The 17,795-nt window shown below is 37.1% G+C and overlaps 1 protein-coding gene across 2 annotated transcripts in view; it reads left to right on the top strand.

Moving 5' to 3' along the window:
• Window positions 1-17,795, top strand: part of Gpc6 (glypican 6) — a 1,048,357-nt gene that overhangs the window by 932,103 nt on the left and 98,459 nt on the right. For both annotated transcript variants that reach the window (XM_058582789.1, XM_046454952.2), the window contains exon 5: window positions 5,901-6,031. In XM_058582789.1, coding sequence (XP_058438772.1) covers window positions 5,901-6,031 — 131 coding nt within the window. The remainder of the gene's footprint in view (window positions 1-5,900; window positions 6,032-17,795) is intronic.

Here is a 17,795-nt window from a genome sequence, read left to right as displayed (position 1 = left end):
AAGTTGCTTTCAATATACTTCCACCAAAATATTTAGCAAATTTGTTCCCACCTTTTCACTTTTCACTAGAGGCAACAGTGTACAAAAACTAAATGTTGCTGAGAGTTAAAGGCGCCAGGCATTGTGCTAGTAATTTTTAAAGCACCATCTTATTTCATTGCTCATTCTACACTTATTAGGTAGATAGATACAGTAATAATCTCCATTGCATAGATGAAGAAAATGGGTCTTTATGAATTAAACAACCTTCCCATTTCTCCCAGCCAGGCACCTGACTCCATAGTCCCCTTTCCTAAGCAGAACATGTTGACCTAGACGTAAAATTCTACCTGCAACCCAACTCCTTGCCTTTGGATGGACACCTCTAGAAGAAGCTACTCATCTCCACTGTGTAAACTGAGGCATATTGTTTCTAATTCATCTATATTTTATTATCAATTTAGAAACAAAGAGGATATACACTGCATAAGCAAGGCAACAGTCTTCTTTAAAGAGAAGCAAAAGTTGGTGACATAGGAGATGTGTGCAGAAAGGATCAGCTAGCTGATTGCTACCTGGCAGACTGACTGTCCTCATTTAATTGGCAAGAGAGAACAACTCCAAGAGCAGAGTTAAAAAGAACATTCCAAATATTTCAAAATATAAATGGCAGCAGATAATTCAGATAGTACAGGATGGCAGCCTCCGGAGCAAATTATAGCCATGTTGTGACCTAATTGGTTTCAGAGAAACTCACCAACTACTGTCTTGATGTCATACTATTTTGTATTCTTTCACTGTGGGAAGAAAAAGGGGCTGAGGTGTCCCAAGTCCTGACTTACCTTAGCCACAAGGTAAACAGAGGGTTCTCCTTAGATTAGGGGAGTTTGGTTTGTTAGGGGCTTGATTGGCAGGTGGGAAGCAAACTAGACAAGCAGAGATGCTTCCCCCTGCTCAGTGGACTGTGGAGACATTCTCCCAACTGGGAGCTGAAACCTGAGGCCTAGGAGAAGCTGCCTTTTTCTTCAGACCTTTTCTCAGATCCAGGACGAAACAACTCCAACCCTCCTCTGTGAATTCCTCACCTGACAATTTGCCTGAACTAGCTTCTTAAAGGCAGTCTGTAAGCATGACTTTTACAGTGACTTGCAAAATACTGGTAAAGTGTTCTGAAAGCTGCTTTTCCTTTTATGTTGTGTCTATTTAGAGCAAACATGAAAACCAAGGGTGGGAGAGGTAATATCATATAGGTACATGTATTTTTTATTTGTAATTTCTTTTATATTTGTGGACACATATATATGAGTTATTTGCATGAACTTATCTGATGTTCTATCAGTCCTTATTTTCACAAACAACTTTATAGTAGAAAAACTGTAAGCTCCCCAAACCCACTATTTATGACTGTTAGCCATTCTCCTGCTCTTATCAATAACCTAAGTGTAACTGTAATCAGAGTATTCCTGTTATTTTTATCTGGATGTTATTTAGATGTTATCTAGATGTTATTTTATCCAGACATGATTTTTATCTGAGCTTTTCCAGAAATTTGAATAATTTGCATATTTTTAGTTAAAAGGAATATAGTGTTTCAATTTATTTGTGTACATTTGTACTAGTTAATGCTATATCATTAGTATTTTGATTAATAGAAGCTTCTAAAATTACTCTTTTGATGATGATGATGATGATAAGAAGTTTGAAATCCCTTTCAACATACTTTTAAGTGTACAACATAGTATTATTAACTAAATGTTCATTGCTTTATATAATGGTGATACTGAGGTTTTTGAGCCAATCCATGTTGTCTTTGAGTCTTTGAAAGACAATCTAACTTTATTTAGCTAAGCATTTTATCTATAAAACAAAACAAATAACCTACACCCTCTAACAAACAGCTAAAAATAAGGAGCATATTCTGACTGATGAGCTAAATTAAAAGAAAAATAGACACATCCTTACATCAAAAAAACTATCATCTTATGATTTCTCTCTCATATGTGTAAGCTAGAGAGAAATAAAGAAATAAAACGTAGGGGAGGCAAGTAACCCATGAAAAAATAAGAGAGATCTTTGGAGTAGAGGAAGAGGATTGATGGGGAGAAAGAGGAACAAGAAAAGGGAGGAATTGTGGAGTGAAAATTGAGAAATTATGCTAAGTACATACAATGAATATAGCACAATGAACTTCACCTTTATACATATCTGTAAATCACCAATTAAAAAGCTAAATAAATAGATAAATAGGAGGATTACCAATAGGGTAGAGGAAGGGACATGGAAGGAGGGAGGAGGGGAAGGAATAAAGAAGCACTAGAGATCATAATGGGGCAAATTACAATCAGTGCATCCATGATCATGTCAAATGAACCCAACTATTATGCATAGTTACAATGCACTAATAAAAACATTAAAAATGCACCATTCTAAGTTAATTTGTGTAACAAAGCAAATGAATTGACATCGAGAATGGAAATACAAGAACAAGCAGTTTGGGTGCATGTAGTCATTGGCTGTGTTTGGTGTAGGCCATCAACAGTCGCCTTTCTTCATAGCCATACAAGCAACTCACTACTGAAGAAAGGGTCACCCTAGCACTTTACTCTGATTTGGGGAGGTGAGTTTGCAGGCCCAGGAAGCTACCAGGCTAGTGCTGTGGCCTTGGAAACATGGAGTGGAAAGATTAAAATCACCAGAGAAACTTCCCCCACTCCGTGATACAAATTGAGCAGCTACTTGCCTTCCCTAGAGAAGAGAAAGTCTGCTAGGAAAGAGAGTATTTTAATTTAAACCAAAAGTGAACCATCTTGAAGATGTTTTAGCTCCTATAATTTCAAACTGTAACTCTATGTTGGGTCCTTAGGATCCAATTCAAAAGGGTGGATTTTGCCCAGGATACAACTACTTCCACATTTTCAGTGAAACCAGCATTATTACAGTATGAACTCAACCTACTCGTGGTGGATATGTCACCATGTGTAATAGACCGGTGCTTGCTATATGATGATTTATGTAGATATGCATATAAAGCACAGACTTAAGCTTCCCATGGTTTTCAGTTCCTTAATTTTATTTGTTGGAAAACTCCATGGTACCACTTTTTTTTTCCTGTATAAGGATTTCTTGATTTTTTTTAATGATACATCTGTCTAGAGAAACTTGCTCATTCATCATAATTAATCTTCATCAAAAAGCCTGCTGGAAAGTTTGATGATAAAGGGATTATTTTTGATAAGCACACCAAATAGATATAAAGTCAAAAAGAAGCAGACCAGCTTTCAGACAACATTTAGCTGTCCTTCAAAATATTCAAGGAAAATTTAAAAAAAAATTTTTTTTGCTTGCTATCTTTTTTTTTTTTTGCTTCCCCATTGTGCATTATAGTTGATGGGATTTGTTGTTATATTTTCATACATGCACACAATACAACAATATAATTTGGTCACTATTACTCCCCAGCATTTCCCCCTTCCCTCCCTGGCTCCCATTCTTTGGTTCCTTTCCTCTCCTAAACTCCCTTTGATTTCCATGAGACCCCACCAGTCCACCTTTCTTTTCCTTTGTAGATTCTGCGTAGGAGAAAAAACGTGTCTCTTGACCTTCTGAGTTTGACTTACTTCACTTAGTATAATGGTCTCTATATCCATCCATTTTCCTGGAAACGGCATAATTTTGTTTTTCTTTATGTCTGAATGAAACTTAATTGTGTATATATACCATTTTATTCATTCTTTCATTGATGAACACCTAGGCTGGTTTCATACTTTGGCTATTGTGAATTGTGCTGCTATAAACACGGGTATTCATGTATCACTGCTGTAAGGTGATTCTTCAGCGTAACTACTGAGGAGTGGTATTGCTGGGTCATTTGGTGGTTTCATGCCCAGTCTTTTGAGGAGCCCCCATACTGATTTACATAGTGGTTTTACTAATGCCCATTGCCACCAACATTGTAAAAAAGTTTAAAGGAACATTTTTAACATTGAAATACTACAACCATCTTCTGTCCACATTGCCAGATAATTATTAGGTCATTAAGATCTGGGGAAATAGCTATTTTTGCTACAAGATCCTCCCATGACATACACACATAAGTCCGTTATCTGAGGGAAAACATCAGGAAATTTGTTCTTCATGTGACCCTGCTCCTGCATATGTTTTTCAGGCCACTTGCTCCATGAGAATCATAGAGATAGAGCATGGGAGTGGAGGAAGTGGGGAAGGGACTCACTGACTCCACTTCAGCACAGAAAGCTCTAGTTCTTGGTCATTCCAAGAGAATACAGGGGAGACTCAGTTATAAAAGCTGATACTGTTTATAAAGCCTGGGGATCTTTAAAGTTTTGCTTCCCAGACAGTTCTGTAGCTTTCATGTAAAAAAAAAAAAAGTTATCTTTCTTACCAGCCTAATTCATAGCTACTTATAACCCTGAAAATTTTTTTGAGGTTGGACTTTGATTGAACATGGTTGGGTATGTAATGAAAATAAAATTTGGTTTCCTCATAGAACTACTATAAAACAGCAAACTATAAACAGTCTTTTATATTAATAATATATTATATTTAGAAAGCAGATTATATGATATATGTATACTGTATTTCATTACAAGCTTAAAATATTCATGCACAGAGAAAAAATACATAGGGCATATACTACACTGTTTATAGTGTTATTCTGGGAAGTAGGATTATGGTGTATTTCTCTTCTTTTATGTGTTTTGAGAATATTGGATAATAAACATAGATTATTTTGAAATAAAAAAAGGAAAGTGTTTAAAATTGGCTTCTAAGAGTTTAACAATTGAAAAGCTTGAGATCTATTGAGTCTATAGGTTGAGTCTAGATTATCCTGTTTAATATGGTGACTGCTGGTCTCAAATGGTTATTTTAAATTATGTTTACATTAATTAATTCAGTTCTTCAATCATACTAGACACAAATATTCTTCCAATACTACAGTTTCATTATCACAAAAAAAAAAAGTCTATTCCACAGCCCCGGTGGGGAGCAGGTTACCAAAGGATACTGGTTACCAAGAACAGAAGATAGACAGTTTTCAGTGGTGTCAACTCCTTGTCACCAGTCCCTCTTGTACACCTCACTAACCTGTGACCTAATAAACTCAGAATTTCCCATGCCATTCAGCTAGTTAGTGACAGAGCAAAGACAGACAGACTCCTAATTCATAGCTCTTGCCTCCATATCAACAGCATCATCTTCTGCAGAAAACTGGCACTCCCGAGCAATGTTCAATTCAATTCAGTTCAGTAGGATTTCATAGACATTTTTTAAGTGTTGAAAATCTGATGTGCATCAGAATAGGCCTTAACTGTATCAAACCAAGTAAGAGAAATTCCCCTTATCCTTCCCACCCCCAAGGGATTTTGAAGATCACAAACAGAGGGGTGTGCTGGGTAGAGTGATAGCACAGTATAGGGACAGGCCTGTTTTCCTGGGAAATCCATAAATACTTCATATAGGTGGATATACTTGAGTTGGGTCTTGATATTTGGGCATCCAAATTCACAGATCAACAAATCTTTGAGGTTCCCATTTTTCTGGGCTCCAAAAGAAGAGAGGCCAGACACTGCTTTGGAATGCACTTGATCCCTGGCCTAACACTGTTTTTTCATTTCATGTGGAATAGTTAAATATGTTCAAGTCTCTGCATTTGGACTGATTTTTTTTTTATCTTTAAGTTTGGTTCCATGTATGTAAAATAATTTTTACATCTTCAAATGAAATTTTAAAAAGTGATGATTTTAAGATTTTGTCCTCCATTTTGTTTTTGACTATATAAGATTAAGAAAAAAAAATGAACATGAACATTTATTTTTCAGCCAGTTTTGAAAATGTTTGAATGCACATTAAGAACCTGGAAACTCCTGTTCTCAAATAAATCATGTCCCTTATTTCAACAGATGCAATGCTCTTGGTGGCAGAGCGACTAGAAGGGCCTTTCAACATTGAGTCCGTCATGGACCCCATAGATGTCAAGATTTCTGAAGCCATTATGAACATGCAGGAGAACAGCATGCAGGTTTCTGCAAAGGTATTTGCATTAATAATGTATCTACTAATATATGTACATAATACAGGTGCAGTAACCTAAAAATGAAGTCACAAGATATATTGGCTGGGATGATAAATTATAATACGCTGCCAGTGAGCTTTTCCTGTTGAGCTAAATTTGCTACTTTGTGAAAAGTGTGTAACAAAATGGCATTGAGAAGGGAAGCCATTTTTTCCTTTGCAACCCCTCAATCATGACAAAATGACTGGCTGCCTAAAAGTTTCAGGGAGCCCCAAGTATGCTAGCGAATTCCCTCATGTTTGTGAGCAATTTGGGTGAAATTTTCTTTTTTCATGTTTGAAATGTCCACACACCCTCACCATGTTCTGTCTCTCTAGTAACTTCTGATTTATCATTAGCTGTAAAGGTGAGGCACATGTTCTGTATGTTCAATTGTAAATAATTAAACATCCTATCTGGCTTCCTTTTAAGACTAGGTCAAACGTTCATTAATGAATCATCAGGGGCAAACGTTCCTTTGTATGGAGTCGAGCATACAATAAAAAGGAAAAATGTAGTGCATTTTCATAAATCATATGAGACAGGGCTCCTGGGCTTGCAGCTGCAGAACACAAAAACCAGGTGCACAGAGGTTTTTGGATTGTTGTTGTTGTTTTGTTTTATTTTGTTTTCTGCACCCAGTTGAAGATACACAGGACCCTCTTCAAGCAAAATTGAGACATTTTTAGTGGGTCTCCAGCTTCCTCCTTCGTCAGCCCTTTCCTCCCACACTGTGCCTGCACAATGCCCTTCTGTTCTCTTTCCCAGTCTCCCTGTCAAGAAACACTAACGAAATCTATATCAGTCCTTTAAACCTAGTGACTGAGCGATTGCATTTTAATTGAAAGTCATTTGCACTAAAATATGTCAGGCAAAGAGTTGCATGATTAGCTTTCTTCAATTTTTAAAATCCTTTGTGAAAGAGATTTCAAATATAATCAAGGAGGAGGCGAGAAATTGCAAAGCAGAAAGAAAGCCATGGAATCCCCCTAGGTCTGTATGGTTGAGTGTAAATCAAACAAGATTTGGGCTTTTTAGGGTAAACTTGTAGGAAGTAGGAGGAGAAAGACTCTAGCCTGGGTTTCTTTCTCTGGAAGATGGGTGAGCCAAGAGTTTCCCAGACCTGTTTCTGGGCTTGGGGTACCCAGCATGAAGGAGAACACTCCAAATTACCATCAACTATTGGGGAAATGGCACATTTAGGGGTTCCATGACAGGTTATTTTCTTTCTTTCCTATGCAGAAAAAAATGAACAATCATCTATTTCTCTCAAATCTATGGCTTAGAAACTGATGGCTCTTGTTTTGAGAGGCCAAATATCCCGGTAGTGCTCAAGTAATTAGGTGCTAAGGTTGTATTAGTTCAAACTGGCTCTAGAGAAGAGGACACAAAACAGACATGGGCAAAAGGGTCATTAAAGGGTCTGAGAACATCCCTCACTTTCTGGAAATAAGTGTCTGTTTCCATTGGGGCGTGCTCCTACATGTTCAAGTCAAGTATTTCTTCCTTTTTCTTTCTTTTCATACATCCTTTCAGCAAAAAATTATTGAGAATCTACATGTCAGGCAGGTTCTGGGGAGACAGAAGGGGACAAGGCACAGCTCCTACATGAACAAGGTCATGGCCCCCTTCTTTGCCTTTCAGCTGCTTCCCTTGCAGAGTGGGATCCAGACTCCTGCCAGGTCTTGCACTGTCTGGTCCCTGCCAACCTGTGACCTTCACTTCTTGTCATTCAACGCTGTGCAGCCATCTGGATTTTTGTCAGTCCCTTGAATGTTTCTTTGCCTGTAATGCTTTACCTGCCAGTCCCATTTCTGCAGGTCCCTCTTGTGATTCCCTATTAAAATCTGGGTTTCTATCCCTCATTGGAAATAGACTGGTGTGCTGGGACTTGCTGCTTGGCACTCCTTTGACTTCACTAGTGGGAAACTCTAGGTCATACAGGAGTCACTGATGTGTTCCTAGAACCCAGCTCAACCCTTGGTTCAGAGAAACTCTCAACAAATAATAATTGGATTACTTAAAAAAAGAAAAAGAGGAGTAGCACTAGTAAGTGAACTCCAAACAACTCTTAAGAAATCAACCTTTTTCAAGGATCGCCTATATTACTTTTAATTAGTTTTTAAAAATGGAAAAACAGAAAACTACATATTTATAGTATACGTGATGTTTTGAAACAGCTATACAAAGTGGAGTGGATAAATTAAGCTGATTAACATATGCATTATACTTTACATACTTACCATATATTTTTTGTAGTGAGAACACTTTAAATCTAGTCTTTAAGCAATTTTCAAGCATACAATACATTGTTGTTAAGTATATTTCAAATCAAGTATTCCATCAAAAATTCTCCAAGTCTGGCGGACTCTTTTACTAGAATGTCAATGAGATGTTTTTGTGGATTTTGTCCAACTACATTAGAATACTATTGCTGTTAATAAAAATGTCCTTTGAAATGACATATTTCTTTGTAAGAAATGCCAAAGTCAAGAGGAGAAATAATACAAGGCACATAAGAGTCTATTGGCACAGGGGATACAATAAAAAGGGTCATGTAATAATAATACAAAAACATGTCCAATGGACTAGCAACAAGAGTGTATCTGGTAGGTGTGGCATAGAGGAAAGAGAATGGAGGGAGTTAAAAAGAGGAAAGAAAAGAGGATCAGGACCTGCAAGATGGCGTTGAAGAAGAGCCAAATCCAGCTTTTAATATTGTGGCAAGATCAAGGTGGTTAGAATTGGGATAAATTTAACAGGAAACACCAATAGGATCGGCCAGTAAATAAACATGTTCTGAAAAGAAGTTTTTATTTCATCAGTGGAATGGAATTTTCTTCTAAATTTAGAAATACATGGTCTCGTTTTTCATATAAGCCACATCCATGGAATTCCACATGAAGGGGAATCTAAAATGTACATGCTAGCTAAGAAGTAATATTTATCCTTTTTCTAAAAGGAATCCTTAGTCACTGTGGATAAAGACTCTCATTAAACTTGAAGTTCTGAATTTCCATACTGGGACTGGAGTATCTACCTAGAGATACTGTTCACTTCTGATCGGTAAAATTCACATGTGGCCAAGAGCTATTTCTTAATTGGGGGCAGGACATTCTGAGAATTAGAAATCTGTTTACACATTAAAATGACTTTTTACTCCAGGATATGATTAGTACCTTTTCCTTTGAAAATCGTATATTTTATTAAAGCATTTACTGATAGAAGTCATTCCCAAAGCCACTTAAGAAAACAGCAATATATATAACTGCCAAATCATATTTATTGAGCATATGCTGCCAAACAGCGTACTAAGTGCTTTTCATGGTTTACATTATATGATGTCTATAAAAATGCTGTGATGAGTTTATATTTCCCCATAGTTTTCAGACAAAGAAACCAAGACTTGGAAAAGTAAAGAACCTTACCAAGATCTCATGGTGCCGTGGGTATTCCAAAGCCCATCTTTCAGATCAATATATTACAATGAGGCTGATGTCTGCAAAGTGAATCTCATAAGAGGGTAGAATTCAGTGAATATTTGCTCAGTAAATCAAGTATTAAGAGAAGGTTTCACAACCTTCAGTAAAACCTGCATGAGAAGGTACAGAACAGAAGTGGCAAAGGCCGGTGAACTCAAGCTGTTGTCCTGATTCCCTTTACAACTGTACCTACTATTTCCCAACATGACAAATTCTGATTAAACATTTATTTTATCCATCCTAATCACTCATTCCTTCCAACCTTTCCCAGAATTGTTATAGTAAAAAATATAAAATTCCTTTTTCTCCTTTCTGTATCTAAAGGCAAAAGAAATGCTTCAGATATGAAATCCTTTTCAACAAATGCTCTCATCATATCTAGAGGAAGGAGAACTAATCTCTTTGTACATAATAATTGAGATCATGAATTAGAGGGATTTACAGACTAATGAAAAGATCTGTTCTCCCCATGTATGTTCATGCTTCAATCTTGTCCCAGATCTGTTTTTACAGATATTGCCAAATTCGTCTGCCTCTCCTATTTAGCCCACAGGGAAGCAGTGGGGGTAAGGCGCAATGAGATTCCTTTCTAAAAACAGAAAAAAGAAAAAAAAATACATGACCATACCAAATTGTGTAACCAAGCTACAGTATGCATTTTAATGATAACATCACAGTGCTCATTTTTTAGACCTTTATTTTATTTATTTATTTATTTATTTATTTATTTATTTATTTATTTATTTATTTATTTGATGTGGCTCTGAGGATTGAACCCAGTGCTTCACACATGCAGGGCGAGCGCTCTACCACTGAGCCACAACCTCAGCCCCCCCCCCCCCCCCGCCCCACAGTGCTCATTTTAATTCCAGATCTTTTTACTCTTTGTACAGATCACCTACATTTTTAAAAACTGAGGACAAAAGTATATTAAAATTTTTCTTGGTTTTCTTTTGGGCAAAGAATCACTTCATAATGATGACAGCGAATACCTCACCGTAGGCCAGGCACAAGAACTTCGGTGGATTCTTGTGTGGGTCTCTTCCTAGATTCCTTATTTACATACTTATTTGAAATCCTTACTGCATTCTTGTGAAGCATCCATTTCCTTGTTTTATAGGTAAGGGATGTTAAATTTAGGAGATTAAATAGCTAGCCTGAGGTGGCAGAGGTGGGAGGGATTACAGCCCACATCTGTCTGAACCAAAGAAAAAGATTTTCCCAGCATGCTACAGTTTCCTCCTTAAGTATCTACCCACCAGGAACAGATGCACATCAGCACTGGAGGGTTAGCTGTGTGAGGGAGGGCTGGGTGCCTCCACACACTGTGGGGGTCCTGTTAGTGAGAGGCAGGGTATTAGGTCTTCCAACCTCAACCCCCTTATTACCTTCGCCAACTGCACAGTCTTCAAAGACATGCAAAAACCTTATTGTTTCTCCTCCTCCCCCAAATAAAAGCAGTTCAAAAGCTGCAAGTTTGTGGAAATTCCCCAAGGGAAAGTGGGAAAAAATGAGCTGAATCTCTGCCTTTGAATATCAGCTGTGTTGATAATCTCCGTCCTATCCTATCAGGGAAGATGAAACTGATCTCGTTAGATATATTTAACTATATTAGGAATAATTTCAAACCTAATCCAGGAAAAGATTGGTTTGTCAGATATAATCTAAATTAAGAAGGAAGACTTATTAAATTCCAATTGAAACTACTCATTCAATTAACACTTATTACAGATGAGGGTAGAACCCATTACAGAGGAGCAGGATGCGCTTCGGGTACTCAATTTTCTCCAGATAATTCTTCCTGAATCTACCACTCAAATAAAATGAAGAAAATCTAAGAGAACAGAAAAGAGAATGTAATCATTTCTGTTCTCTGGCTTTTGGGTTTTAGTCTCCTCATCTATAAAATGACAGACTATTTATTTAAATGGCCCCCTTCCAGCACAATAGTTTTTTACAAACATTATCCCTTGATAATTTGCCAACATCCATTCCATCAGGGATCCATGATATATTAGGAATATCAAGTGGAGAAAATCTTGTCTTACAGATAGCGGACATTGTTTAGAATTTAGTTCAAGCAAATATATTTCTGTTCCAGTAGCATTTATCTTTCTTTAAGCCCCATGCCCTTCTTAAAGCAGACAGCATATTATTCCTTGAGTTATGGTTATTTTTGTACTTACTTTTTCCTGCCCAGGATTATAAGTAATTTAAGGAGAAGAGTTACATCTGACTCATTCCCACGTTCTGCCCAGAGCCTCCCTAGCACACCACTTTACACATGGAAGAAACGGATGTTTTCCTGAGTGGAATTCAGAACATGAAAATAGAGTGCCAAATACTTTAAAATGTATTTGAAGCTAGTCTAGTATTCTTCAGACTAGCATAAAAGTTAGTGCATATTTGACTTCAGCCTGACCTGGGATCTGGTTGTTACCACGTGTGTGATTTAAACTCAATTAACCCACATTGAAAATGAGCACTCTAATAGGTTGTTTGAGGGCACAATGAAACCGGACATATCAATGTTTAGTATGGGATTTTTTGAATCAAGACCACTCATAGAAGTTAAGCATCTTAATTGTCATTATTGAAAACATCTGTGATACATACAGTCTAAAGGGCATCGGTTCTGGGTCTTGCCTTGTCTGAGGGAGTCTGTGGGCTTATTCTTAGCATCAAGATCAGAAGAGCAGATCTGACATCCCCACCTCTGCACTGAACCCCATACCTGTATGTCATTCTCTTCAATGGCAGGTTGTCTCCTGGAGAATGATCTGAACAAACATCTAAGGAGAGCAGACTCCAGGGAAGAGTGGTTACTGATGGTCAACAACCCCATTCTAGTCTGTGCCTGTTGGCCACACCAGTGCTACCACAGCAGAGATTTCAGCGGCCTCTGCCCAATATCACATTTTTCTTACACTGAGGGAAAAAGTGGTCTTGGTCTCTTCTGCCTATCCTCTGGGGGGAAAAAGCCAATGACCATATTACATAGAAAGCTTGATATTCTCTTTCTACTCCTGTAGTCTCATTTTCAAAGGAAAGAGTACATTCTGAATGATTCTTCATTTGCAGTATTTCTTCTGGCTTATTCAAATTCAGAGTTGATATTCTACCCATCGGTTCTCACATATAACATTCCACCAAGAAACAGTGACCTTGGAAAGTCTTCTTTTCTTTGAATTCTTCATCACTATGCAGAAAATCAGGGTCTGTTCTATTTTTGTTTGTAACAGGACAAGATTCTTCAGAAACTAGATATGGTGGGGAAGGGTGTAAAAATACTGTTTTACAATGTAAAATGAAGGTCTGGGAAAAAATGCTTATAAAGCACTTCTAGCAAATGCATCTGAAGTAAACTAGCTTTAACTGCCCTTCTATGTAAAAGAGATTTTTTTTTCTTTTTGGTGGTAAAGGAAAACTCTTGATTATCTGTAACCTTTGGAGATTTACCTTAAGATATTCTTTCACTTTAATTTCAGGGCAAAAGATGAGAAGATTATATTTAATGTAGTCTACTCAAGAATAGATGATTTGAAACTCAATTTAGTTTTTAACAGTACATTCTTAGAAACAATGGAAGGCAATTTCCTGGTCTCCTGAAGTCCCCTTGTAAATGCTTCCTGCCTTAAAGAGAAGAGTTGCTTCCCTCTGCAGAGGATTATTATTAGAGGAATTTCCGTGGCCTCTGCCAGATCTCACAAAGATACCCCCTTATCCCAGCTTCTTAGTAACTTCCCTCTGGGAACAGGTGACAGGATTTGACCCTGATGGAGTTTTTGCCTTGGGAAGGCAATATGTAGACATTCAAAAGAGTCACCTTTGTGGGGAAAACTAGTTGTAGTGTTTGCCAATTTTTGTGGTCAAAGAAACTGACCTCCATGGCTGATTTCCAGCTTGACATCACTTAGCTCAGGGTAGCGCCCCATGATATAATGATATAATGCTCCTGTCTTGCAGATGCAATTTATAGGAGTAACCTCAAATGCATAGGTAACAGCAAAATAATTTGGAAGTAATGCATTGTTGGTATACGCTATGGTTTATTTGAATTTAATTTGCATAATCTTAAGTTTGTACAACACAATTTTTAATAACCACCATGTTTAACATCTGGCTTGTAAAATTCCTGAAAATTTAACATGTGATTTCATGAGCCTATAAAAGCTGGTTCCAGCACTCCACTGCTAGTCTGGGAAGCTTTCTCTGTCTCTGTCTGGGTCCAATGCCCCTCACGGGTGCTCTTTTCACAGGTCACATTCTAATTGCCTGATTTCTTGTCAGAACCCTCACAAGAACAGGGATATATGCAGTAAGCATTTCTGCAGCACTTACGTTTGGCCAAAGTGACACTCAACAAATTATATCAGAGCCAGATTGATATAATTTACATGTTTATTTATATCCTGCAAAGTGATCTTAAAGAACTCCTTTAAACCTTATAACAAAGTGCATATGAAATAGTCATTTAGGCAGACAGAGAGGGTTAGGTTTCTTTTCTCTTCATACCCAAAAACATGTTGTGTCCAGTTCCCTGTAACTCTTTCCAACTCACCATTTGAGAAGAAATATCCAGCTCCTCTGCTGTTTAAGGAATACAAACTTTCAAGGGAAAAAAAAAATCTTCTTCTCAACTCAGTGGAAAGAATTTGCTTTTGTTAAAGAAAAAGATTTTAAGACTCTTGCAGTACATCTTATTCTGGAACCAAGCTCCGTGAGCATAAGGAGTAAATTTTTTAAACCTTAAAACTTACATGGTAGCTGGCTCTGCAAACTGAAGCCAGTGAAAAGTGGCCAAAACTAAAACTGATGACTTGGCTCAATTCAGTAGAATCCGAAATTCTCTTAACAGAATCCTGAACCCATCCAGGGACTTAGTGTTTGCCAGAGAAGCTGGCCAGGAGACCACTGTCATGAATCTTTGAGGAAAGAAAGGCATGAGTCAGGGAAAGAAAGAGGGGGGAGAAGGAAGACAAAGCAAAAGAAGAAGAGAGATTGATCTGAGACAATGAGGTGAAAAAGTGTCTTCTTAAAAGGCAATCCAAACTGAATAAAAACTAGAAAACCCGTTATTGAGAATTTTTGTGTCACAAGTATAATGATTCTATAACTAAAGAAAGAAGTCATAGTCAAATGTTCGAAGTTTATGTTCAGGAAATGCTTTTTAGGATATGAGCAGAAATCTATTAGAAATTTAAAATTTAAAAAAGTGTGTGAACTTAGACTCTAGGGTCCAGTTTAATTTTATGCAGTGGTGATGACGTTGCTCTTCTTGCTACTATTTTGAATGCAATGGGTTTTTTAAAAAATATTTTAAGTTATTCACATGTATCTTTATTGATATGCAAACTGCCCTCCCCCCCCCCACATTGCAGTCAAAACTTTCACTTTGAGAGAGGGCCCCCAGTTGTGTGCTAATACTGGAGATAAGATAGATTGAACCCTGGGGCATTTAACTACTAAGTCACACCCCCAGCCCTTTAAATTTGTTATATTGAGACAGGGTCTTGCAAAATTACTTAAGGCTCACTAAGTTGCTGAGGATCACTTGAATTTGTGATCCTCCTGCCTCAGCCCCCAGGCATGTACCATGCCCCACTTGTTTCCCATTTTGACCAGATGAGAATATCAGAAAGGGTGGGTTTGTAAAGAGTCCAAATTGTTTGCCACTTCAATATAAGCAATAGCCATTGCCTGAGTTCTGAGCCATATTACAATTATCCCTCAGATCTGTGGTTTCATTTTCTGCAGTTTTAGAAAAAGTTTTTTTCATGGCCAACTGCTATCCAAAGTATTACATGGAAAATTAAGTACACAATTGATAAGTTTTAAATTGCACAACCATTCTGTAAACAAGATGGAATTTTGTGTTTATATACTCCATCATGCTTAGAACATGAATCATCCCTTTGACCAGCACAGTTTCCATTCTGTATATGCTACCTGCCTAGTGGTCACTTGATAACTATGTTGGTTAATCAGATAGACTCTCAATATCACAGCACTTATGTTCAAATAAAAGTTATTTGACTTAATAACTTTCCCAAAGCACAAGAGTAGTGATGCTGGCAATTCAGATAGGCAAAGGGACATCATAAAGTACTTCTTTGAGGTGAAAAAGTGAAAGTTTAACAAGGTATATATGTATAGGAAAAAAACATTTTATTTGAAGTTTAGTACTATCTGCAATTTCAGGTATCCACTGGAAGTCTTGGAACATAACCCCCTCAGATAAAGGAAGATTACTGTATTTTAGTACCCATGTCTCTTAGCTATCCCAAGCCAATCAGAGAGTCAATCTGACTACTTTTGTACAAGGTCCTTTACTTTCTAACTGGTTTGTCAAATATTGTAACTATTATAGAATGATGAAGAAACAGGATTTCTTCTAGTTATCATTTTAAACAAAGTTGTTGATTGTCTCTGCATTGACTTGACATAGTAAATGGAGTAAAGGAAATATCAAATGATTTTTTTTTTTTGCATGGAGACAAGATTCATTGTACTTTCTTAAGTCTGACGAAAAGTGTTCAACCTTGATTTGAAGAGATAATTGATTATTTGATATAAAGTTTATAAAACACATAGCAGTTAAGTGTCTGTCATAGACACTCAATATGAATTTATTCTCTTTTCTTTCCTACTTTTTCTTTCTCATTACAGAAATCTGGATGTTAACTTACCTTTAATGAATGTTTACAAAATGGGGAAATTTTAACTAAAAATCAATTTAAACAGAATCTCTCATTCCCTAGTTTTTAAGTCACATATTATGTATCAGGAACTCTTATAGAGTCTGGGATACAATGATGAACAAAATATATAATACTTTATTCTTCATAGCAATTAAATGATTCTTGCATTAATCTGCATAATCCATAGTTTGATTTATTATCCATTGTTTTCCTATTTAATTATAGATTGCTTCAGTTAAAATAACACACTTTCATACCTCATTTTGGGGATCTTTTCTCTGAATCCTGTTTTTACAATAGCCTTGAAAATTCAGGAGAGCATATTTTTTCAAGGTCATACAAGTGTAAGAAGAAGGACTGAAGCTAGTACTCCAAATTTTTAGACTCTTGTTTGTGACTATTGCTATGGTCTTTATATATGTGTCCACCCAAAATTCATATATTGTAATCTAACCGGTATTAATACTAAGAGGCAGGAGCTTTGGGAGGTAACTAAGGGTTCAATCCCTTATGAAAGAGACCTGAGGGAGCATTTAGCCCTTTTGGCTCTTGGGTGATGTAAGGACACAGCAAGGAGTCCTCTAAAGAACCCTCACCAGACACCAAATGGCTGGAGTTTGTGGATCTGTACTTCACAGCCTCTAGAAACATAAGAAATAAATTTCTTTTCTTTGTAAATGACCCATGGTAACCTCTTCTGTTTAGCAGCCCAAATGGACAGAGACACTGGCCCTTGACACCACAGCTGTCAGTTGTAGAAAACAATGGCCACACCTGGCCAAATTACACACAGACCTGATGCCAAAAAATATGGCTTTTGTTTCCTTGGGTATAAATGACAGACTGGAATTCTCCAAGTAGTCATCTAATAAAGGGTTCAATCATTAACACTGTAAGTTAGACTCTAAATAAGCAAATAAACTATTACTCTCAAAACATCAAGTGATAAAGCCAGGCAGCATCAAATACGATCTATGTTTAATATGAAAGATTAGAGTTGTTTGCAAATTTCAAAAATGGCACATGGGAATGGCAGCATCTTTCCCCCGTTATAAGAACCCACAGAGAAGAAAGAGGAAAGACTGAACTGCTTGAAAACACAGACACTGAGGCCGTGTCCACTTCTTGGGTTGCCAATAATGACCTGTGAGTGTGTAACCAAACTCCCAAAGACAATGCAGAGATAAAGAAGACAAAGAGGTATAGGCATAAAGCTTTATGTGCACACACACAAAAAGTGCACACCCACCGTGTTAGTTTAAGAGAAATATTTTAAAATGCAGCAAGACTCAGGTTCTAAAGGCTTCTATTTGGAAACTTAAGACACAGCACTTAAACCCATTATCACCACACACCCCCGCTCCTCTCTACCCCTCCCATACTGTAAAATGCCTCTTCCTTCAACACTTGCTATCTTAATGTCAGCTTCTTTAATCTCAGAATGCCAATAGACATTATCTTCCTAATCCTCTTAAGAGAGAGGATTCATGAGCAAGATATCTTCTCAAAATTCACAGGATTTTTTTTCTTTTTTTAAGAGTCATCTAGGTAGGAAAGATA

This window comes from Marmota monax, unplaced genomic scaffold (genome assembly GCF_021218885.2).
Source record: "Marmota monax isolate L192 unplaced genomic scaffold, Marmota_monax_Labrador192_F-V1.1 WCK01_AAM20220418_F8-fsc00026, whole genome shotgun sequence".
NCBI lineage: Eukaryota > Metazoa > Chordata > Mammalia > Rodentia > Sciuridae > Marmota > Marmota monax.
The sequence above is the reverse complement of the archived record's forward strand: the minus strand, read 5'-3'. Positions and strand labels throughout refer to the sequence as shown.